At 37.3% G+C, this 25,135-nt stretch overlaps 2 protein-coding genes across 7 annotated transcripts in view; one reads left to right on the plus strand and one right to left on the minus strand.

Annotated features, from left to right (window-relative positions):
• Nucleotides 1-25,135, plus strand: part of LOC137249306 (uncharacterized) — a 768,906-nt gene that overhangs the window by 670,955 nt on the left and 72,816 nt on the right. The gene's annotated exons all lie outside the window — the stretch shown is intronic.
• LOC137249312 (uncharacterized oxidoreductase SAR2567) overlaps nt 21,416-25,135 on the minus strand; it is an 80,394-nt gene continuing 76,674 nt past the window's right edge. For 3 of the 4 annotated variants that reach the window (XM_067780663.1, XM_067780662.1, XM_067780664.1), the window contains 2 exons: nt 24,258-25,021; nt 21,416-24,176 (listed from right to left, as the gene is read on the minus strand). In XM_067780663.1, the coding sequence (XP_067636764.1) occupies nt 23,965-24,176; nt 24,258-25,011 (966 nt within the window). In that variant the 5' untranslated portion in view covers nt 25,012-25,021 and the 3' untranslated portion in view covers nt 21,416-23,964. The remainder of the gene's footprint in view (nt 24,177-24,257; nt 25,022-25,135) is intronic. The other variant, XM_067780661.1, reaches the window with a different exon arrangement.

A 25,135-nucleotide genomic window follows, 5' to 3' on the forward strand; every position in this document is an offset into this window, starting at 1 on the left:
GCGTAATACCTATACGACACTACTTTATTTTCTCTGTATTTTTCTTGTATTTTATCTTATATTTTTTTCGCCCTCCCTCCTAATACGGTTTCAGTACTGGTGTAATTGTGTAAACCATGGTATAAAAAACTAACGAAATACAAGAAAAATACAATCTAGTTCATTAAAAACAAACGAGCCAGTTTGTATTTCGATAGGTTTTTTGACATTCGGCCCTTTTTCTTTATTTTTTCTGACAAATGAAAATTCTGATTTTAGTTTGAATTCTTTATTTTTTTTTGTGTGCATAAAAACACAACTAAAATCAACTTTCTGGTGAAAAAGTGAACAATCGGAAACCGAAATAATTTTCTTGTGTTATTTGCATTGTTTTTATTGTTAAAAATGTTAACGTAAAAATAAAATTTAAAACATAAACAAAAACATGTAAAACTCACTAAATTTGGAGGAATAGTGGTCTCGCTTTTTCATGTTAAAATTGTTTTTGTAATTTGAAGTTCCGATAAAGTTTCGTCAGTTTTTCTAGCTTGGAATCCAATACAAAATAAAGTAATGTCACATAGGCATTACATCTCCACAGATTCACTTCGATTAAACCTAGTGCAAAACAGTTAAAGAATGGGAATTCCTGTTGTCAAATGTGCCTTTCGGTTTTTAGAGTTGCAGCTGGATATCACTTGATCCCGCTTGTTGTAAAATTGTGTCGGCTCGAGGTTAATAAAATCTGCTAAGTGAACTGCTCTAATGTGCTAAGAGAGACTAATGCGAAAACCTCAAAATTCTCAGTCAAAATAATCTCTCGGAGCCCCTCCGGCCTGAATCCGCCCTTGTAAATCCTGCTCAAATCTTCTAAATTGGTATAAAAATTGAAAAAGTCAAAGTTTTCTTGCAGTCCATAATTTTCGTTTTTAGTTGCATCTAGCATGGTCATTTAATAACTTTGCGAGCATATCTACATATGTATGACGTCAGTCTGCATGTACATACATATGTATGTATGTAACTTTCGTTCTGTATTATTTCGCACGTTTCACTTAGAGGTTTTCCCAATTTGAAAGATACAAAAGCAGCTTACCTCATTGTTCATACCGTCAGGGTGCTCTTATCATGATGGAAGTCCTTTGAAATGCTAAATATGTACATACATACATATGTATTTGATAGTACGTATGTATACGTGCATATAAGTATGGGTATTCGTGCTGTAAAAATTTCTTATGTAAACTTGCAATGCATAGCCAAAATATTTTGATAATAAACTTGCTTTTGTTTTGAACACCTTGCATCAAATGCTTTTATTATACGCAAGCATGAGCTATTTTGCAACATATGTATGTATGTGAGCGTCCTTACATACCAATATTCGTCTATAGCAGTTACAAAACTACCGCGCCTCATCCTTCTTTTATGTCCGCCCATTTTCTATGCCCTTTGGCATGCTTATCTAGTATCTTTAATACAATTACCATTATACAGAGTTTCATAGCCATTCACATCCAACTCAATGTCAAGCACATTGTGGTTCCTGTTCGTTTTGATACAGTTCAAGGACTTGTGACTCGACTCTATCGTTTATTCAACGCAACATCCAAGGCCGATAGCGTTAACAGCATCAATTCCTCAGTTAACGACTGGCATGCGTTTACAGAATGAGCTGGATTTGATTCAATTTTACCTGAAACTTTTTGGTTTTTGATGTTAAGCTGCTGGAATGTTAGTCAGAAAATTCTGGGAAAAATTAGTAGGAATTTTTTTGCAATTAACAATTTTTGTTGGTATTTCTTGTGCAAGGGAATGTTTGGCCTTTGGTATTTGAAAGCGAAATTTCATTTTTTAGAAAGTAAATGAAATAATGGATTTACATACATACATATGTGACTCTTCCGTTGGAGGTAGTTTTGATAATCATTTGCTTATTAATGAATTTCAAAGAGTAGCTTATTATATTCAAACCACTCTGAAAAATTTCCCGAAAAGGAAAATTTATATTTTGTGAAGAAAACGACGACAGTTAGCTTAGTTTCAATTTGAAACCAGGGAAGTATACAGAGGAGCATTTAAAAGCAAAAATCTTTTATCAGTCGTTAAGTTTTAAGTCGACCTTGTCCGAATCTCAGTACCTACTGAGTTATCGCGTCTATATAACAAAACATATCATAACTATTTATATACCTAACAAAATGTTGTGAAAGAGAATCTATGACATGCAGCACTTTCCACAAATAAGATTTTTCATTGTTGGATTTTCAGCACCAAGTTCAAACTTGTAGGTTTTGTTTTAACCCAGATAACCCTGATGTACTATATGTAGTACACCAATTTCATGTCGATTCACGCACGCACCCGATGGCCAGGATGTATATTTGCATGCAGTAGAAATTGCACAACACCGTTAGTAAGTGTTTAAAGTCCCTCAGTAAGAGATGTGCTCGTTGTCTTATTCAGAAAATTACTAATTTTGAAAAATGCAAAAGTATAACATAAGATTTCAAAAGTGAGTTAAAATTTATATCATAAAATTTAAAAAATATATATTTTTTATTAAAAAATTATAGAGAAATAAACGAGTTTTTAAATGTGTAAAATTATAGTTAAATACATTGAAAATTAATTAGTAGTAAAAATGAGCAAATATTAGTGTACTACATATAGTACATTAGGAAGATAGGTGTCTACAAGATCTATTTTTTTGCAGGGGTCTCTGGCTTCATGAGGTTGTTGTTTTGTTGGAAGATGGTGAAGAAAACACTGGCGACATCGACGAAGTGGTGTTGTTTCCTCCAGTTAATGCAAACGACGAAGATTCTGGTCCTGAGGAAGTTTTTGGCGTAAATAATTTTCCATCTGCCCAACTGCAAGCGCTAGCAGAAATAAAGTTTTAGTGCAGCCGGGCCTGAAAGCTCATCGGATGAGTCGGACCATAATATACCGTTATATATGTAGAACAACCGCATTTGATTTACATGTATAACTCTAACATGGGGGGAGTGGAACGTTCTGACCAAAATATAAGCTTGTATAGAACTTCAATGAGGGGCAAATGGTACCTGCCTTTGCTAGCCCACTGCATTGATATGGCGCTCCAAAACGCTTGGATCATACATCGCGAACGGGGCGGAAGTTTTGACCAACTGAGCTTGAGGCGTGCAGTGGCTACCATGCTGCTGACTGCCCATCGAAAGCAATCAACTTACCAAAAGGCCATCCAAGTTGCCCTAAATAAGCCGAGATTCGCTATGACCGTATGGATCATCTCGTAGAGCCACAGGAAAAACAAACCCGATGTGGATATTGCCATCAAAAAACCACTACAAGATGTGTAAAATGCAATATTGGTGTACATACAAAGTGTTTTGTAAACTTCCATTCCAATAAATAAAAATATGTTTTTATCCCTTACATTCCTAATGTACTATATATAGTACACCTGTAAAATAATAAAAAAAATTTTTTTTTAAAAAAAAGTATCAGAGTCTCTTTTTATAGCAGTTTTAAACAGACATTTCCAAAAAAATCAAAAGTTTTCGCCTGAGTAACTTTTAGGGTTATCTGGGTTAAAACCAAATATGTACATATGTATACGAATTTCTATTTTTAGATTTATTATAGTTTTTGTTATTGATGTAAGAGACAAATTACAAAGTTTACAAATGGCGATGGGGACAGTGACATATTTCTGAATTTCATTTCTTCATCAGCTAGCTTCTCGGGAGCAGAGTATTGAACTCGACATCTCCAACATTCATACTTTACATTAGTGCCCTTATCCACGCAGCCATATGAATGCCCCACAGCGCGCTTTGCAATTGGTCTCTGAGTATTGCCTTTTTATTGTTATTACTTTATATACCACTAGAAGACCCGGCAGACGTTGTCCTGCCCTAAATTTGGCCAATATGCATACATTTTAATAAGCTTTTTCCGTCTGACTCTGCCCTCCCCCCTCTTCAATTTTTCCTAAATTTTTTATTCACTCCTCCCTCCGTCTTTTTCGCTTCATCTATCTCCATCTTCGTCTCATTCTATCTCTTTCTCAATCTCCTTCTCCTCTCTTTTCTCTTCTCTCAATTTCTTCTCATTCTTCTGCATCCCTTATTGCCTGTCCCAGAAGGTGGTATGTATTTTATTCCAGTCCCAGTCCTAGTCCCACTCCGAGTCTCAGTCCCAGTCCTAGTCCTAATCCCAGTCCCAGTCCGTCTCTGGATAATATATTACTCTGTACTAAAGCACTCATCAACAGCTTTCATTTGATATCCACATTCTATAAACACATTCTAGGGGTACCCGGGTCCACGTTTTGGCCTATATATCGAGACCCTAGTCACCCAGGGGTATAAAAATTACCCTTTACTAAAGCACTCATCAACAGCTTTCATTTGATATCCATATTCTATAAACACACTCTAGGGTACCCGATCCACGTTTTGGCCTATATCTCGAGACCCTAGTCACCCAGTCACCTATCCTATATTTCAAGTTAGATCAAGCTACACACTGGGACAACCCAAAGAGGTTGTTAATGTAAAGGAACTGGAGGAGTCGAATGAATTCCTAACAAGGACGCTTATGACTGCGTATAACAAAGCTTGCCCTCTAAGAAGATTCAGAGGAAAAGCAAAGCCGCCATGGTGGAGCAATGAGGTGAGTCTTCTAAGAAGACAGGTAAAAGAAATGTTTAAGCTCGCAAAAACCGCGGAAAGCGAAGCGTGTCGGGACGAGTACAGGATCTACTGAGGATCTACAAGCGTGAAATTACCAGGGCGAAGAGAAACTCATGGAAAAGTTTCTGTACGGACACAGAGTGCTCCAGCGAAACAGCACGGTTGAAAAAAGTCCTAGCAAAGGCAAACATAATCAAGGGACTAATAAAGAAAGAGAACGGGGAGTGGTCACGTAATAGTGAGGAATCCCTTGAGGTGCTTCTCGATACACATTTCCCATCGGGAGACGGTTTAGAAGAGCCAGCAGACATCACTCACACTTCGATCACGGAGCTAGTAGTACCGGGCTTGGTGATCGATACCAAGATCGAGTGGACAGTGAAGACGTTTTCTAAGTTTAAATCGCCGAGCCCAGATGGTATATTCCCGGCCATGCTACAAGTCTCAAGTAGGGCGGTCGTGGAATGGCTTAAAATAATATTCGATGGGTGCATAAGACTGAATCATGTACGGCACTCTTGGAGAACTGCTCGTGTAGCTTTTCTACCAAAGGCGGGGAAGATCGGTCACGTGTATCCCAAAGGCTATAGACCCATTAGCTTAACATCATTTCTGCTCAAAACCTTTGAGAGGCTGATAGATGTGTACATAAAGTCCAACGTGGATGAAAAGCTGCTCTCCACAACACAGCATGTGTACACCAAAGGCAAGTTGGTAGACACCGCATTGCATAGGGTGGTAATAAGCATAGAGAAATCCCTGGAATATAAGGAGTATGCTCTAGGAGTCTTCTTGGACATTGCCGGGGCTTTCAATAATATTGCAAAATGGGCGATTATGGATGGTCTTAATTACATTAAAGTACATCCTGCCTTAATCACATGGATCGGCTGCATGTTAAATTGCAGAAAGATTACATCACAATGGGGATTGTACGAGGCCACGAAATCAGTGGACAGGGGCACGCCGCAGGGAGGGGTGCTATCACCTCTTCCGTGGACGCTGGTCATCAACCAACTGCTCAGGCAATTCGATGAGGGGCCCGTAAAAATTACGGCTTACGCAGATGACGTTGCAATTGTCATAAGTGGAAAGTGCCTTCCAACGATTAGTTCTTTGATCGGGCGCTTCGGGATATTCATAACTGGGCATATAATGTCGTGTTGAAAGTCAATGCGGAGAAGACTGATATGGTCTTGTTTATAAAGAGGTACAAGGTCCCAAATTGGACCAGGCCTAAGTTAGGAGGGGTTACCTTACAGGAGAAACCTTGCACAAAATATCTAGGAATCATCCTAGATAGTAAGCTGTCATGGAAACTCAACGTGGAGGAGAGGGTCAAGAAGGCCTCAACGGCACTCTATGCATGTAAAAAAATGCTGGGGTGTACGTGGGGCCTATCGCCCTATCTTTCTCATTGGTTTTTACAGCGATTGTAAGCCCTATTCTATACTATGGAGTTCTTGTTTGGTGGAAAGCCACACAAAAAACAACATACCTCAAAAAATTAGAGGGGGTATGCAGACTATCGATGTTAGCATTACGGGAGCCCTGAAAACAACCCCGACGGCTGCACTGTATGCCATTCTGGACATCCCACCTGTAGACCTGGTAGCAAAGAACAAAGCGTTAACGACCGCAACCAGGCTCGGTGCTTCGGGGCAGCTTGAGCGCCGACCATATGGCCATAGTAGTATAGCGTCATTAATCACAAAACGAACAGACTACATGATTCCCTATCTGCGCGTCGAGGGAGATCTTAAGGCCGCAATATAGGTGAACGGTTGGCGCAAGGGTGTGCAAATGGCGGACGAGGCGATACATGTGTACACCGATGGTTCCAAAGTAGTGGAAGGAGTAGGGTTTGCGGTATACTGCGCTGATCCGGAAATAAGCAGATCCTACAGGCTGCCGGATTACTGTAGCGTTTTCCGACCGGAAATATTAGCGGTAACCACAGCAGTAGAAACCTTGGAATAGAATAGCTCAAGCTGCAACCGTGTTAACTTTTATACTGACAGTCAAGCAGCAATTAAGGCAATAATCTCGCATAGCACAGCATCTAAATGCGTGTTAGGGTGTAAGCAGTCACTGGAGAGAATCGGGACAGGGAGAAGCATACATCTAAATTGGGTCCCAGGGCATATGGGAATAGATGGGAATGAAAAAGCGGACGAACTAGCTAAAAAGAGCACATCCCTTGAAGCTTGCTCCGTAGATTTCCCAATTAGATTGGACGAAATTAAGTGAAGGCGAGAGGTGCACATGATCGACCAAGGGGAAAGGCGTGGGTTCAAGCGCGGGGCTGTAAAGTGTCGAAGATTATGTGTAGGTCTTACAACCTTAGACTAACACAGTTGCTCCTATCATTAAAAAGAGAGGGCTGTAGACTCATGACGGGTATTCTGACTGGACACTGCCTTCTGTCGTCACATGCCTTTAAATTAGGCTTGGTCAGTGATAGCAGATTTAGGAAGTGCGGGTTGGAGGAGGAAACGATCGAGCACGTTTTGTGCTCGTGCCCTGCACTTGCCAGGCTAAGACTCCAGCTATTAGGAGTGATACAGCTGTCAGATCTAGAAGCAGCAAGTGGCTTAAGTCCTAGGAAGCTTCTAGTATTTGCCAAGGGGACGGAGTTATTTTATAACATAGGTCCTGGTTTTTGATAGGGTTTTTCAGTTTGGTCGTTAAAACAAACTTCTGGTAACACTACGGACTCAATCAGTCTATGTGAGGTCCTCATGGACCGGCCAGTTCAACCTACTTCCCTACACACGGGGAGCAAAACAAATTCAAAATCGGTTCAGTAGTTTAGGAGTCCATTGGCCTCAATTGTGTGACACGTGTTTTTTATATATTAAGAAGAAGAAGAAGATTAGGTACACACTAATTCTATCCTCGTGTTCCAATGAAACATGAACCAGATACGGACAGAGATTTAACATGCAAACGCAACAACAGTGTGATCCATATGGTTCACATTGTTGTTGCATTTGCATGTTAAATCTCTATCCGTACTGGTTCGCGTTTCATTGGAACACGAGGTATATGTCTTTAGTCCTATTTTGTTGAATACTTATAGGCGTGCTCTCAAGGGCTTGGTAATATTGGATTTATTTATTTATTAAACTTTTTGGTTGGTTTCAAAACAATTTCAAGATTTTAAATTTGTTGTTAAGTAATGTTTAGCATTGAAACCGAATAAAATTAGACAAGTAATAGATAAAGGTGAAATTAGTTCGAAGATATAATTTAACCGATGAATGACCAAAAATGTAGGCTCAAATTAGAAAAAGATTTTCTCAAGTTAACAATATGCTGCAAAAATGACAGATTCTCTATCTATCTAACTGATTTTACTGTTAAAAGAACTAATTTCATGGGTCATTTCAACAGTTAAAAACTGTCATTATGCAACTGCATCAGCTAATTTGAAAGATAAATTTATGCTTTGGGTGACTACTTCTTGGTCCTTATGACTATAGTGCCACAGAAATCTCTGTAATATCAACAGCTACTGTTATTCCAATGTTGACGGAAAGCTGTTATTTTAAGAGTTTTCATTGGTGTTGTTAGGGTGCCATTAATATTGTTAATAGAACAGGTGGCCAACGTAGTGCGATGGTAGGTAGCGTTCTTCGTTTATCACGCCGAAAATCCTGCGTTCCAGGCCCGGAAAAAAAAACATCAAATGCTTTGGTAAAAAGTTTCTTCAATTGGAAAAATAAAAATGTCTGAGCTGGGTCGCCTCGCAAATATTTTTCTTTTTTGAGTCAACATCTATTTAATATTATATAGATAGAATATGAAAGAAACATTGGTTGAATTGACCCGTAATTCGGTTGATTTTACTAACTTTTTTCTTTCAGCGGGCTTTAAAATGGTTTATTTCCTTCTTATCGTGTTGTAAGACTCTGGAGGGCTTGTTTTGAACTATACATGGCCTTAACACCGCCTATATGTCCAATGCGATATAGCTTTGAAGATAAATCTGTTTATCAGCCATCATAAGACAAACGAATTGAGGTTGGTTGGTTGATGTGGATAAGAATTCTCTCAGAACAACCGAAATCGCTCAGTGAACTCGATCATGAATTTATTGAATTTTGTGGGTCTTATCTTAAGTTGAGTTTAACAATTTTTGTTGTTATATCGGCCTACTGATTTTAAGATCGCGGGTTCGAATCGAGCTCAAGGCCTAACAATAATTTTTTATCATTATTATTGTTATGATACATTTTTTCTTAATTGAAAAAATTTTTAAATTAGAATAGAAGAACGAAAAAATTTTAGACAACTGCCAAAGCTCGTTGTATAGATCCATTTCGGGAACTGCTAAATTCCTTCATCGGCAACGTTTAGGCGCCGCTGCTATAACCATTCAGCCATCACAGCGGTTTTTTGTTTGTCTTCATTAATCCTACTTCTATTCTGTTTCGTGCCAATTGATATTCACAACACTGCGACATCTGTTGCAGAATGGCTGTGAAAATTGGACTTGTTTGTTGGCAATGCCGCCATAGTGTCATAATTTATTGACACTTTTTTCCCCGTGCTCTGGGATGTATTAACAATTTTTGTTGTTATATCGGCCTACTGATTTTAAGATCGCGGGTTCGAATCGAGCTCAAGGCCTAACAATAATTTTTTATCATTATTATTGTTATGATAAATTTTTTCTTAATTGAAAAAATTTTTAAATTAGAATAGAAGAAAGAAAAAATTTTAGACAACTACCAAAGCTCGTTGTATAGATCCATTTCGGGAACTGCTAAATTCCTTCATCGGCAACGTTTAGGCGCCGCTGCTATAACCATTCAGCCATCACAGCGGTTTTTTGTTTGTCTTCATTAATCCTACCTCTATTCTGTTTCGTGCCAATTGATATTCACAACACTGCGACATCTGTTGCAGAATGGCTGTGAAAATTGGACTTGTTTGTTGGCAATGCCGCCATAGTGTCATAATTTATTGACACTTTTTTCCCCGTGCTCTGGGATGTATTAACAATTTTTGTTGTTATATCGGCCTACTGATTTTAAGATCGCGGGTTCGAATCGAGCTCAAGGCCCGCTGTGATGGCTGAATGGTTATAGCAGCGGCGCCTAAACGTTGCCGATGAAGGAATTTAGCAGTTCCCGAAATGGATCTATACAACGAGCTTTGGCAGTTGTCTAAAATTTTTTCTTTCTTCTATTCTAATTTAAAAATTTTTTCAATTAAGAAAAAATTTATCATAACAATAATAATGATAAAAAATTATTGTTAGGCCTTGAGCTCCATTCGAACCCGCGATCTTAAGTTGAGTTTAATAAGGTGAATAATTCTGTAGTTAAAATGCTTACTGGTTAGTCAATAGGCCGCAATTGGGTTCTGCCTTTATTCTACTCCGCTCAATTAATTTGGGTTGGGAGTTGTGTTGTGGCATCGGCTCAATCATTTATAAAAATTTACTTTTTTCTGTTGAGTAATGCAATCACGCGTAATAATTACCAATACACGCATCACCATTATTCACTTCAATTGACTGTGAATTCATTTCTTTGCACAGATTTATGCGTCAACCCACAGCTCCCACATGAGCATAACCAGCGAAATGTGAGTCCGGTAGCGGTTATCATTCAGATGCAGTTTCGTTTTGGGTGAATCTACATTTTTAAATTGCCTGTACCACAGTAGGCGCATATTAGTGATTTATTTGATTTTCAATTTATGATGCGCAGTGTAAAGAGGTGAAAAACATTTTATGAAAGTTTATTAATTTTTAAATGAAATGAAAATTAGTTGGAAATGTGAAGCATTTTGGATAAAACAAGTGTGATATCTTATCCGTCAACTGCCTCACAGGATGTTCAATATGGCTACTTTTTAGGGTTTTGGCAGCGTTTTGACAGGATGTTTAATATGGCGGCGCATAGAGCCAGATATCTTCAGCAGATGATAGAAAGAGATACAGAATGAAACAGCGATAGCCAATAAAAAATCAGGTGACCCATTCTATTTGTAATTTTGACGTCTATACCGAAGTTATCAGACTTCTCTTATCCACAATGATGTGAAGAGAAACACATATGTACATATGTGTCCACATATGAGCCGCCCGAACTTTGATTTTCGAAGCTAGAGTAACTGTGATCTTAGTAAACGTGGTACAAATTGAAATTAGTTTCGATAGAGCCCCAGACTTCTCGAATTTGAAAATAAATGTTCGAAATGTTTGAAAACCCGTTATGACCCAGTTTCTGCAAACATATTTATGTAAGATAATGCATCTAGTTTCGGGAGGGCCCCAGTATTTGGGATTATCGAATTCGGCTTCCACGATATGAGATGGTTGATTGGCGCATACTAATAGTACCAGAAGAAGTACAAAGTTTTACTCATTAAATGAGTTCTGAAAAAGCCGTAAAGGCAAGCGTCAATACAACGATTGTTGGATGAGTTATAAGGAAGGTATTGATATCTATCCGATAACAACAGATTTTCAGAATTATAGTCGTCGTTCGGCGTTCGCCAAAATACTTCACTAGAGACATGGTGGGGCTTTTTTGTCAATACCATTTAAACCCCTAAAGCGAACTTTTATTCAGCATTCCAATTAAAGATACCCATCTTAAACGAGCTACATGGTGTTTCAGATCTCTCACGAAAGCATTGAGAGCTTTGTGCAAAATGCGATAATGTTGGGAAAATCTTTTCTGGACAAACGAGCCCTGGATGCTCCTTTCTGCACCAGCACAGCAATATTCAGGCATACAAGCCTTTTGGTGGAGTTTAATACATTAATGGGCTTTCTTTTTTTAGCAACATTCAGCAGAGAAGTTCAGTTTGCTTACTGACTATGCATTCCAGTGTTGCTTTCGCTTTAGCACTCCTACAACCAAACACCATGCTCATTTCACATCAAGTTTGGTCTGATAATCGAGTAGTAGTCATAAACTACTTTAAGTATTTAAGCGACAAATGCTCAAACCTTAGTACATAGTTCAGAAAGGGACTGAACATAAGGTCAGTGGCGAAGATTCGAAAATATTGTAACGAATTTTGGGAATTCTGATTACTATGAACCTTCTGCTATCGTTCGAATCGCTGAACTGTGGATTAAATAACTCCAATGTTCAGTATTGCAAAATGGTCTTTATTTAACCTACTTTGGGAGTAGTATGTACTTCACTAATAGCGTGTTTAAATCAAACTGATTATTATGCCTCAGCGTGCGCTGTTTTTATACTCTGTGTTGCCTCGTTCGCATATTTCTCCAAAGGTCTAGACGTTTCACAACCAGGCTTTCTAAAAGAGTTGTATCTCATGCCTGGTTATTTAGCTATATATATGTATATATGTAGTTTACGTTTTTCTTCTAGTCATATGCGTTTTTATGTGTGAGTAACAACTTCTGCTCTTAGTTGCCGGCCACATATATGTACGAGTATGTGAAATAATCTCTTTGCTTCTGGCTACTTGCTTTAATGTGAACATGTACATACACAAGTGTAGCTGCTTGCTGTTTAGATTAGAAGCCTCGCCTGTGAGGATTCCTTTGGTCCTTTTCTCGAAATGGTCATTTCAAAAATAGCTATAAATTCAAATAAATAAAAGGTCCCAAAGCCAACGAGTCAATTGACCGACTTATAAACTGCTTTGAAAGGCAGCCGATGATTACCTCAGAATCTGATCACCTGCCCATACTCCACTCAATATACCGAGCAACAAATTTAATCACCTCTAAACGGCGGATTTTCATTTATTTCAAAAAAGCAAATTGGGAAGATTATATAACTTCCACAAGCCAGTCTTTTGCTGCTCTCCATCGACAAGTTCGAATCCATAAAATGGTCTTTTGATTATTGGGTTAATAAGCTTGTGTCGACAGTAGGCAGTGCCCTACTGGAACGCCTATCGTAATCCATGCTTCGCCAATCCATGTTCTTCCTATTTGATTGATCCTGATCTCTGGACCGTGTTGCCTGCATTAAAGTTGATTCGAACACTTAAGCAGTTTAAGTTTCAAAAGGGCAACGATTTTTCATCATTCCCTGCTTCGTACGATCTATCATTTCTGCATCGATGCGCCACCCTCTATCTCTATTGTGGCTCTAAGATCCGTATATAGCAGGCCTTACACTACTACACCTACTTTTGCTAATTTGCAACTGTCCGATATGCACCCTTGCGCCATCTCTATTGTGCCTTCAAGATCCTTTCGAAGTCTCGAATGGCACCATGTTGCCTGTCCGCCCTGTATTAAACGACGCTATACCACTATGCCCATGTTGCCGCATTCAAGATGAGCCGAGATACTTTAAAAAAATCAATAGGCCTAGCATGTAGCTAGTACAGGTTCACTTTCGAAATAATGTGGGAAAACTTATCGGTATACTGATGAGCTGGCTAAAAAGGGCGCATCCCGTTGAAGCTTTTACAATACACGTTCCAATCAGATTTAGCGCGATTAAAAGAAGAGCAAAGTTGCACATGATCGACCAAGCTGGAAGGGCATGAGACCAAGCGAGGGGCTGCAAAGTGACGAATATCAAAGGCAGATCTTACGTTCTTAGTCTAACGATCTTACTCTTATCACTAAAATGAGGGACTGTAGGCTTATGATGTATATTTTGGCTGTATATTCTGGTGTCAGATGTTTTCAAATTAAGCCCTTTCCGCGATAGCAGCTTTAGGAAGTGCAGATTGCAGGACGAAACGATCGAGTATGTACTGTGCTCGTTTCCTGCGCTCAGCAGACTAAGACTCCAGCAGCCGGGGTCCAGTAATTAGAATTAGATATTGTGATATTCCTACCAGGAACAGCATGCGCCTCACTGATATTTGAAATCAGTACAACGCTGGTATTTAAATTTACTCACCATTTAAATAATAAACTACGGCAATTGATGTATTTCGGGTGGGAGTCTGCACAGTCGAGCGCCAATAACTGTAAACTTCACTCATAAATAAAAATGTGCATACATGCAAAGAAATAAGGGATTTACACAAAAAAAAGAAGATAAAAAGGCATTACAATTGGCATGCAAAGCCCGATGACAGGCTGATTGGCAAGTGGGAAGGAAACGAGAATGACAGAGTAGTAGGATATTAAATAAGTGCTACTTGGAAATGGATATTAGAGATAAATGTAAGACTAAATAAGTAATCCCGTTCTCGCGTGCTCCGACATTCAATTTTGAATCAATACTTATGCTATGGCGATGGGACTTGCAATTTTTGGGGCCTGAATGCGTACGTTTCGAGCTTTTATTAAGAAATGCATCGTGGGTCCCGGCATCTTACAACACATACCAATCATTTTGAAAGTAGTACCGTGAGTCCTGCGTGCCCCGATATCCCCTTCTCATCGCTAATGAACATTCAAGAAATATGTCGTAGCGTTAATCCAGTTTTATTATGGTTTCAACACGCAATAAAAAAAGTATGATATATACTTACACAGCAAACAGTTAATAATTCAATAAAAATAACAACAATAAAAACTAATGAAAACCGGATAATTTCGCTGACGGTAGGAGGAACAAAAAAACATAAAAAAAGACGAGTAAGGCAGGACAAAAAAGGCTTTTCAAATAGATCAACTGAGGTACCTAACCTTTACCGGAACGCGTGGCGGCTATCCTTTGACTACAGTGACAAGTTAAAATAATTATGTTGTTGTTGTAGCGATAACGACACTCCCCGAAGGCCTCAGGTAGTGTTATCGATGTTGATGGTCTTTTGCGGGGATGCAAATCCGGTACGTACCGGTAACAAGCACCATTAAGGACCATCTCCTGAACTATTTGGTATGACCACATGAAACCTTCTGACAGGGTGGATAAATGATGTATATTGGAACGATTTTCCGCCATCCCTTGTCAAATTTGTTTTCGAGACAAACCGGTTTCGGCGTTGTGCCATCATCAGTGTCGATTTTCGTTCTCGAAGAAGCAATACTTATGCACTGATGATGGCATAACGCCGAAACGGGTTTGTCACGAAACCAAATTTGACAAAGAATGACGGAAAACCGAAAATATTCAAAGGCAACGGATTCTGTTGAACAATAGCTTTGTAAGGAAGGACGAATATATATTTGTTACGTGTGTGTGTGTGCTTTTCTATTCTGTTTGCCTTATTTACACAACAAACGAATAAATTGCGGTATTTGCATAGCAATAACAACACACACACACAAATAAAATCGTCCACCCTCACTCTGCAAAATAAACCGATTCACAGAAATCTAGCAATTACGCGTAACGTACGGTATGCTCGAATTTAAAGAAAGTAAGTTCAAATTCGTTTGGAACCAAAAAATCTATACCAAGGTGCAAACTAGAACATTACATATACAAACGGTCCCAGAAAATATATGCTTCTTGAAGAGTCCCGAGACCTAAACTATTTAAAAGTTTTTTAATATATTACTGGTTACGGAAGATTTGGCAAGAGGATGATCTTCATGTTCATGAAATCTTAAATCAATAATATCATTTTATAACGTGGACCAAGAATTTAGAATGTCCATATCGTTTTCTAATTGACTGCTGGCTCACCGGGCGAATAGCGAGACTCTTTCATCCATGGGCTGAAACACAGGCTTTGTAAACTACTGCAACTACAATCGTTAAGGACCTGCAATACATTTTTTTTCGGGAATTTTTCGAGAATGAGAAGTTATAAGGGGAGATACTAGCGCGAAAATTAGTGGTTCCGTAAAATTTGAAAGGTGAACATGAATATTTTGAGGTCTTTTCTGGTTTTCGCAAAAAATGTCGAATCTATTTTGAAAGTTTGGAAAGTGGTTGTAATATATGTTTACAAAGAAATTTTCATTATCTAAATTTCAAAAATTTTTACTTAATTGATGCTTCTTCGCTGGGTTAACTGTCGCCAAATGGTTACACCAAGAGAGTTTAAACCGTTTTCCACTTCATGCTTCCAGTGTAGTGGCGCCCGCCCTCTTCCACTGCTTTCATAGGCGGGTTCCGATAAAAATACTTTCTTAGTTTGAGTGTCATCTTTCATTCGCATAACATGGCCTAGCCAGCGTAGCCGCTGCGTTTTAATTCGCTGGACCATGTTGATGTCTGCGTAAAGCTCGTATAGCTCATCATTAAATCTTCTTCAGTACTCGCCATCGCCAACGGCTAGAGGTCCGTAAATCTTTGAAGGAACTTTTCTCTCGAACACTCCTAGAGCCGTTTCATCTGGTGTTGTCGTGGTCCATGATTCTGCACCACATAGCAGGACGGGTACGATAAGTAACTTGTAGAGCATGACTTTCGTTTGCCGAAAAATTACTTTAATTTTCAATTACCTACCTAGTCCAAAGTAGCGTTTATTGGCAAGAGCGATATCCCAAATAAAGCTGTATCCCAAATAAGCGAAGTCTTTTACTATTTCTAAATTATGGCTGCCAACAGTGGCGCGGTTGCTAAGGCGCAAACGGGCTGACTCTTTGCTCGATGACAGAGCATGTACTTCGTTCTGCCCTCATTCACTATCAAACCCATCCGCTGTGTAGCTAAATGGTTAACGCAGCGGGCCTACATCATACTGATGATGAAAACTTAGCAATCTTCGAAATGAATCTAAATGCGCAGCTATGCCAGGTGATCGAAAATGTCTAACTTCTATTCCAAATTAAAAAATAATTTTTCAATTATAGAAAAATTAAAAAAAAAAAAAAAATATCATAAAAATTATCAAGGCTGTCCAAAAATGTTTATATGGAAGTGCAAATCACAATACCAATACGAAATTATATGTACACTTATACTTTTATAAATTGAAAAAAAAATATTTTAAATATTTAAAGAATTTTGATGATGATGAATAAATTTTGAAGTAAAATTTTTCTCAGTGCTATAATATTTTTGAAAAATTTTTTGGTGTCAAATTGTTAGTGTAAGCTTCATGTGGAAGTGCTTTTTCTTTGCACTTTCATATGAATCGAATTTATATGTGAGGGCATATGGATGTGCTATGAAAATTTATTTGTATATTGAAATTGTGAATTTGCATCTGTGCCTATTCTTCAGGTCAAAACAAAAACAAAAGTGCTACAAGTGTATAGGGGTTGAGTAGCTCTGACAATTATTGTTATACGCCTTGAGCTCAAATCCGAACCAGCATTTTTTTTGTTTGAAGCTTTCCAAAATTTTAAAGTGGTGAAATTTTTTTAAATCGATTTTAAGAAAATATGCTTTTATTTTGTTTCAAGTTTAAAAAATTAATAAAGCTGTATACTACGACAATTGGGTATATAAAAAAGTATCTCTTTGCTAAATATCTGCCTGGTTGACCACAAAGTAGCCACTAATGAATTCTGTGTCAACACCAGCTGCTCACACATTTACATATACATACGTACGTGCAATCAAGTGCCCAATGACGCCAATAGCTATGTGGTATTGCTGAAAGCTGTGATTGCAAAGGTTTATAAAGGGATATTGGTATAGGGGGAGAAAAATCGATCACATGTCATTTTACGTTATGCCTTTTGTTGTTCAAACACAATTGGGATCTATGTTTGCGTGTTGATTGTGCTTGTGCTACACACACATGTGCATATAAAGCTGTAAGCGTAAGTGCTATAGTAAAAATTATAAAGGTAAAAAATGATATGCAAATCATTCAAAATTTTTTCACTGCACTAAAAAGTGAATTGCCTCAGTAACGCGCCAAGCAATTAGCTAACTAATCTGAGAATTTCATAGCAATAATTTTAAAGTTGTTAAAGTTATAAGCTTTATTTTCCATGCGCCTGTGGGTATGCAACAGTTTTTGCAATTTTCTGCACGTTTATGCTGTTTAAGTGCATTTCTTAGTTACTGAATGTGCGTTATAAAAGAGAAATGCATTTAAAAAACAAGTAAGGAAGGTTAAGTTCGGGTGTAACCGAACATTACATACTCAGTTGAGAGCTATGGTGACAACATAAGGGAAAATAACCATGTAGGAAAATTAACCGAGGGAAACCCTGGAATGTGTTTTTATGACATGTGTATCAAACGAAAGGCATTAAAGAGTATTTTATGAGGGAGTGGGCCATAGTTCTATAGGTGGACGCCATTTAGGGATATAGCCTTAAAGGTGGATCAGGGTTGACTCTAGAATGCGTTTGTACGATATGGGTATCAAACGAATGGTGTTAATGAGTATTTTAAAAGGGAGTGGGCCTTAGTTCTATAGGTGTATGCCGTTTCGAAATATCGCCATAAAGGTGGACCAGAGTTGACTCTAGAATGTGTTTGTACGATAGGGGTATCAAATTAAAGGTATTAATGAGGGTTTTAAAAGGGAGTGGTGGTTGTTGTATAGGTGGTCGCCTTTTCGAGATATCGCCATAAAGGTGGACCAGAGGTGACTCTAAAATGCGTTTGTACGATATGGGTATCAAAAGAAAGGTGTTAATAAGTATTTTAAAAGGGAGTAATCCTTAGTCCCATAGGTGGACGCCGTTTCGAGATATCGCCATAAAGGTGGACCAGGGGTGACCCTAGAATTTGTTTGTTCAATATGGGTATCAAAAGAAAGGTGTTAATAAGTATTTTAAAAGGGAGTAATCCTTAGTCCCATAGGTGGACGCCGTTTCGAGATATCGCCATAAAGGTGGACCAGGGGTGACCCTAGAATTTGTTTGTACAATATGTGCATCAAACGAAAGGTATTAATGAGTACTTTAAAAGGGAGTGGGCCTTAGTTCTATAGGTGGACGCCGTTTCGAAATATCGCCATAAAGGTGGACCAGGGGTGACTCTAGAATGTGTTTGTACGATACGGGTATCAAATGAAAGGTGTTAATGAGTGTTTTAAAAGGGAGAAATCCTTAGTTCCATAGGTGGACGCCGTTTCGAGATATCGCCATAAAGGTGGACCAGGGGTGACCCTAGAATTTGTTTGTTCAATATGGGTATCAAAAGAAAGGTGTTAATAAGTATTTTAAAAGGGAGTAATCCTTAGTCCCATAGGTGGACGCCGTTTCGAGATATCGCCATAAAGGTGGACCAGGGGTGACCCTAGAATTTGTTTGTACAATATGTGCATCAAACGAAAGGTATTAATGAGTACTTTAAAAGGGAGTGGGCCTTAGTTCTATAGGTGGTCGCATTTTCGAAATATCGCCATAAAGGTGGAACAGGTGTGACTCTAGAATTTGTTTGTACAATATGGGTATCAAAAGAAAGGTGTTAATGAGTATTTTAAAAGGGAGTAATCCTTAGTTCCATAGGTGGAAGCCGTTTTGAGATATCGCCATAAAGGTGGGCCAGGGGTGACTCTAGAATTCGTTTGTGCAATATGGGTATCAAACGAAAGGAGTTAATGAGTATTTTAAAAGGGAGTGGGCCTTAGTTCTATAGGTGGACGCCTTTTCGAGGTATCGCAATAAAGGTGGACCAGGGGTGACTCTATACTTTGTTAGTACGATATGGGTATCAAATGAAAGGTGTTAATGAGTATTTTTAAAAGGGAGTGGGCCTTCGTTCTATAGGTGTTTTGCCTTTTCGAGATATCGCCATAAAGGTGGACCAGGGGTGACTTTAGAATATGTTTGTACGATATGGCTATCAAATGAAAGGTGTTAATGAGTATTTTAAAAGGGAGTGGGCCTTAATTCTATAGGTGGACGCCGTTTCGAAATATCGCCATAAAGGTGGACCAGGGGTGACTCTAGAATGGGTATCAAATTAAAGGTATTAATGAGGGTTTGAAAAGGGAGTGGTGGTTGTTGTATAGGTGGTCGCATTTTCGAAATATCGCCATAAAGGTGGACCAGGGGTGACTCTAGAATTTGTTTGTACAATATGGGTATCAAAAGAAAGGTGTTATTGAGTATTTTAAAAGGGAGTAATCCTTAGTTCCATAGGTGGACGCCGTTTCGAGATATCGCCATAAAGGTGGGCCAGGGGTGACTCTAGAATTCGTTTGTGCAATATGGGTATCAAACGAAAGGAGTTAATGAGTATTTTAAAAGGGAGTGGCCTTAGTTCTATAGGTGGACGCCGTTTCGAAATATCGCCATAAAGGTGGACCAGGGGTGACTCTAGAATGGGTATCAAATTAAAGGTATTAATGAGGGTTTGAAAAGGGAGTGGTGGTTGTTGTATAGGTGGTCGCATTTTCGAAATATCGCCATAAAGGTGGACCAGGGGTGACTCTAGAATGAGTTTGTACGATATGGGTATCAAATTAAAGGTATTAATGAGAGTTTTAAAAGGGAGTGGTGGTAGTTGTATATGTGAAGGCGTTTTCCAGATATCGACCAAAATGTGGACCAGGGTGACCCAGAACATCATCTGTTGGATACCGCTAATTTATTTATATATGTAATACCTGCCAAGATTTTAAGGGTTTTTTATTTCGCCCTGCAGAACTTTTTCATTTTCTTCTACTTAATATGGTAGGTGTCACAGCCATTTTATAAAGTTTTTTCTAAAGTTATATTTTGCTTCAATAAAACAATCCAATTACCATGTTTCATCCTTTTTTTCGTATTTGGTATAGAATTATGGCATTTTTTCATTTTTCGTAATTTTCGAAATCGAAAAAGTGGGCGTGGTTATAGTCCGATATCGTTCATTTTAAATAGCGATCTGAGGTGGGTGCTCAGGAACCTACATACCAAATTTCATCAAGATACCTCAAAATTTACTCAAGTTATCGTGTTAACGGACGGACGGACGGACGGACGGACATGGCTCAATCAAATTTTTTTTCGATCCTGATTATTTTGATATATGGAAGTCTATATCTATCTCGATTCCTTTATATATGTACAACCAACCGTTATCCAATGAGTATAAAAATCAAAGCTATACTGTCAAAATCACTGTCACGTCTGAGTAAGCAATGCGTGTTCTTTTCTTATTTGTGGTAAAACCACAAAGCGTACAAAGCGAGTGCAATGGATCAGAAATGGTCACTGACGTGATAAAATAAAGAGAAAAATATAAAAGTTGATGAAAACGGTAATGGATCTTAATGGCAAATGGAGGGAACTTAGCTTAATGCGAATGCGCATTTTTTCCCCTTTGTTTTCTATTCTAGACTTAAAATTTATAGGAAGAGGAATAGCTAAATGAAGTAGAAGAAAAAATCACGGTTTTTCTTACCTACGAACTTACTTTGTTTATTGAGGACGGAGTTTTTAGAAGCATTTCTTTATTTGCCTGAACAAGCGCTACGCGAATAAAATTTCGGTTTCGTCTAATTTTCTTGACGTGTGAACTCAGCTTAAGATGACTAATCATCACTTTTGGACCGCAGACTGTGGTCTAAATTTCACCGCTTCAGTTTTGAAGCTTCTATTTTCTACCTTTAGATGGAATACTACGAACCGCAAGTAAACTTCCATCCACGCAGTCTTTGGTTGCTGCTTCCCGACGTCCAATTTTAGCGTAGGTTGAACTGGCTGGAACATTTAATGTACCCTTTGACACCAGTTGTTGTGGAGAAATATAATCGAGCTATGTTTAAAATAGGCGGACGAAGCTTTCATTTTTTTCCCCCTCTAATGTAGATTTCTACTAGAAGCGTTCCGATCACCGAAATTAAGCAGCGTCGGGTGCGGTTAATACTTAGATGGGGGACCTCTTGGGAAGACCGCGTGTTGTTGGCATATCCAATTTTTTTAGCCTAAGGTCCTTGTTGCTATGGCTTTATAGCTTTATTATAATTTTAGATTTTGAATAAATTAATAAACTACAGGCGTGGTTCTCACTCTATACTAAATCTAATAAAAATCTTTTATTCGAACTTGTTTTATTTATTTTTCAATTATAGCATTAAAAATTTTAGCTCTTACAATTTTTCTTTAAATAATAAACGTGGCCACAAATTTAGTTTTTATAGTAACACAAATAAAATAGGTTTGTAAACAAACAGAGAAATATCAATAAAAGGAAAAGAATTTTCATTTTTCACTTTGTAAAACATTTTTCCAAAATTATTAAAAAATTTGCTCGTGAAACCCGCAACTTTTGAGGCACAACAAAAAAATTTAAAAAAAGATTAAAAAAAAGTAAATTTTTTTTTATTTTTTCCAAATCTTAAAATTCAAAAAGATAAAATTTTGTTTTAAAATAAAAAATGAGAAAGAAAATATCCGATAAAAACAAATAAAATATTAAATAAGAAAAAAGTGTACAAATTGAAAATGGGAAAAAATAATATTTCCGACAGTAACACCATAAAGTAAACGAAAAAATAACAAGCTTAAGAAATCAAAAAAAATATACATATTAAAAAAGAATGTAAAAATAAATTAACAGAAAATATATTCCGATAAGAAGAAAGTACTTATTAAATATAAAAAATATGAAATAAAAATCAAACAAAATTTTATCGCCTATGCAACGATGAAAATACCTCAATTAATAAACTGTAAAAGACAAAAAATATATTTAATTATATTATTAAAGAAACAAAAATATACAGATAATAAAAATGAAAAAACATTTTATTTCTGAAAAAAAAAAACTACATCCAGAGAAAAAATCGTTCTAAAACCAACTAAACAAGTTCAAAATTAAGAACATTCGTTGACAAAAGTCTGTTGAGTACGTTTTTTCTTAACTCGTGACCGATGGGCTTGTTTTAAGAACAGTTTTTCCAAGCACACCGTTCGTATTTTATGACCAGTTTGGTATTGATGCATGAACCTTCTGTGCTCATTTCAAGCACTATTTGTGCTTAAAATAAGATTTTTCGTTCTCACGCTTCGAGAACGACTTGTGGTCGATTTAACAGTTTTCGTTCTCAATTCAAGAACGGTTTGGGCTTGATCATTGATGGCAGGGGAAAGTATTTTTTTCAATAGGTACTCATTTATTTTTTATTAATAATAATTTTTTTGCGATAATTAAAAAATATTTATAACAAAAAATGAAATAAGGTCCAAAAATTTAAGAAAAAACGCATAATATGAATTTTTTCATATATTTCTCTTATTGATAAATTATTCTTATTTGAAGATGTTGTATTTAACATTGTAGTACACACGAATTGTACCGTTTCTTTTTACTTGAACTTAATTTAAGAACATTTTTCTTAATTTAAGAACATTGTTCTCATTAATAGAACATTTGTTCATATTTTAAGACCAGCCGTTCTCTTTTCAAGAAAATGGTTGTCAGTTCAAGAACAAGGTTGTTGTTTTGAGAACAGGTCGGTCGTGTTTCAAGAACGAAAAGGTAAGAACATGAAAATCTTGAATTGAGTCCGGTGGTGCTGGATTTTAGAACGGCGTTTTTCTCTGAGTGTATTTGATAAAAAAATAAAATGATACCAAAAAATTATTATAAATAAAAGTAGGAAAACATTATTTAGTTACAATTATTATCATGAATTAAAAATATGTTATTTCAATAATAATAAATAAAATAAATTGAAGAAAATGAAAATGAGAAAGAATTATACTTATTATTTTAAGAAAGGATTATAACAAAAAACAGTAATATAAAAAATTTATTATGTATTTCCCAGTGTAACAAAAAAAAAATAAATAAATAAGTAATGATAAAAATTACACTTTTTTTAAATAACAGAGGCAACAATTTTCATAAATATATGCGACAATAACAAACAAAAACCTCAAAACAATGCAGCTAATAAAAACGATAAAAAAAACTAAAAAGCGAATAAGACTGAGAAAAAACGTTATTTTGTATAACAATAAAATTGTATTTAATAACAAAATCTAAATAACAAAAAAAAACCAAATTAACGATAGCACAAAAAAGGTAAAAAAAAATCCAAAAGATAATTTTTATGATGCTAAAAAGAAGCAAATAAAAATAAAAGTCGTAGAAAATTAAAGTGGCAAAATATTATGTATCCGATTATAAAAAAGGATGAGTAAAAAAAAATACTTAAGATTAAAAATTACATTATTTACAAAAATTAACATACAAAAACTTTACAGTTTACATACATACATACATATATATAAAACATATTAACAAAAAATATAAAAAGCTAAAATTTACATAGAAAAAGTGCTGGTATACCTACAAAATTCAATAACGTAAACTTCGAAAAAGAGCAAATTTTATTTTCTCCGTATATAACATTTTGTACGACTTTTAAATACAACTTATTTTTAACAACATTTATTTTCCAAATATTTTCCAGCTTCCATGTAAAAATTGAATTTTCTTAAATCGAGAATTAATAACGTCAATTTGTATATTATTTTTGTTTAAAATAAACTTTTTGGAGTGTCCCCAAATATTATCTACCAAAGTGCATCACGGGCGCAGCATGTGAGACATTCTCGTAATGCCATTTGGTTTTAGCAACGAACCGCTCATACACGGTGCACACGCCCTACACCATCACTAAGCTTCAGACGCAAAGACGATCGACATGGCAACATGAAATTCAATTTGTTATTTTGCACCAATTGGTAGCGTTCCAGCGGCACAATATCCCACAGTGCCCGCTCTATTACGTGCAATGAGTTCGCGTTTAAAACGTCCGCTGTGTACTGTGTTGGGGCGTCCTCACTTTCAGAAGCTACTACAATGAGTTGAGTAAATAAAAAGAAAATAAATCATTAATCATATAAAAAAAAGTAATAAAAGCGCCCCAATTACTCACCGTGCGGCACTGGCGCTTTGTATAGCGCATCCGCTTTTAAGCCGCTCGTATCCAGCGACACCACCTTCACGCCAGATGGCTGCAACTCCTTACGCAACTCTTCCACACATTTCTCTACTGCTGCGCGTGATGCATTGAATGCCACTAACCCAGCTTCGCCTTCCTCACCACCAGCGCCAGCGCCCAAATAGATGAGACGACCACGCGTTGGTCGCAAAAAACCCACAAATACTTTAGCCACGCGCAGCGATCCGAGTACATTAGTTTTTAGCATTTGTTCCCACTGTTGTCCCTCCTGCAATTCAACACGTCCACGATAGAGGCTGCCGCTTGTATTGATAACTGCCGCTATGCCGCGTTCGCCCGCATTCATGTGCGCGCCCATTGCATTTGTGGTTTCGCGTAGCACATCTTCGCGTGTCACATCCAGCTGCATGGGTATGATGGCGCCGCGTATGGGCTCTTCACTGTATTCGCGCATTTTCAACCAACCATTCAAGAGCTTGGCGGGCAATGAATCTTCTGTATCACGCATACCGGCGAAAACGCGGCATCCTTTATTGGCGAGATGTGTACATAGTTGTAGACCGAGCGCGGTGTCGGCGCTTGTTATGAGAACTGTGCTCGGTTGTGCTTCGACTACTTCGGCAATGTCGTCGCGTACTTTGCATATTAGATAGATGATTAGCGCGCCGGCTATGGAGAAAAGGGCCAACAGCTGAAAAGCCAAAACCAATGCGGTCATTGGTTCCATTATGTCATTGCTATAAAGATGAAAGGAAAGAAAAAAATGAGAAGCAATTAGTTTCCGGGCTCGTTATTTCGTGTATGTATATACATCGGATTTCTTAATAAGTAAACGTAGATAAACATGTTTC

Source organism: Eurosta solidaginis, chromosome 4 (genome assembly GCF_040869045.1).
Source record: "Eurosta solidaginis isolate ZX-2024a chromosome 4, ASM4086904v1, whole genome shotgun sequence".
Classification (NCBI taxonomy): Eukaryota; Metazoa; Arthropoda; class Insecta; order Diptera; family Tephritidae; genus Eurosta; species Eurosta solidaginis.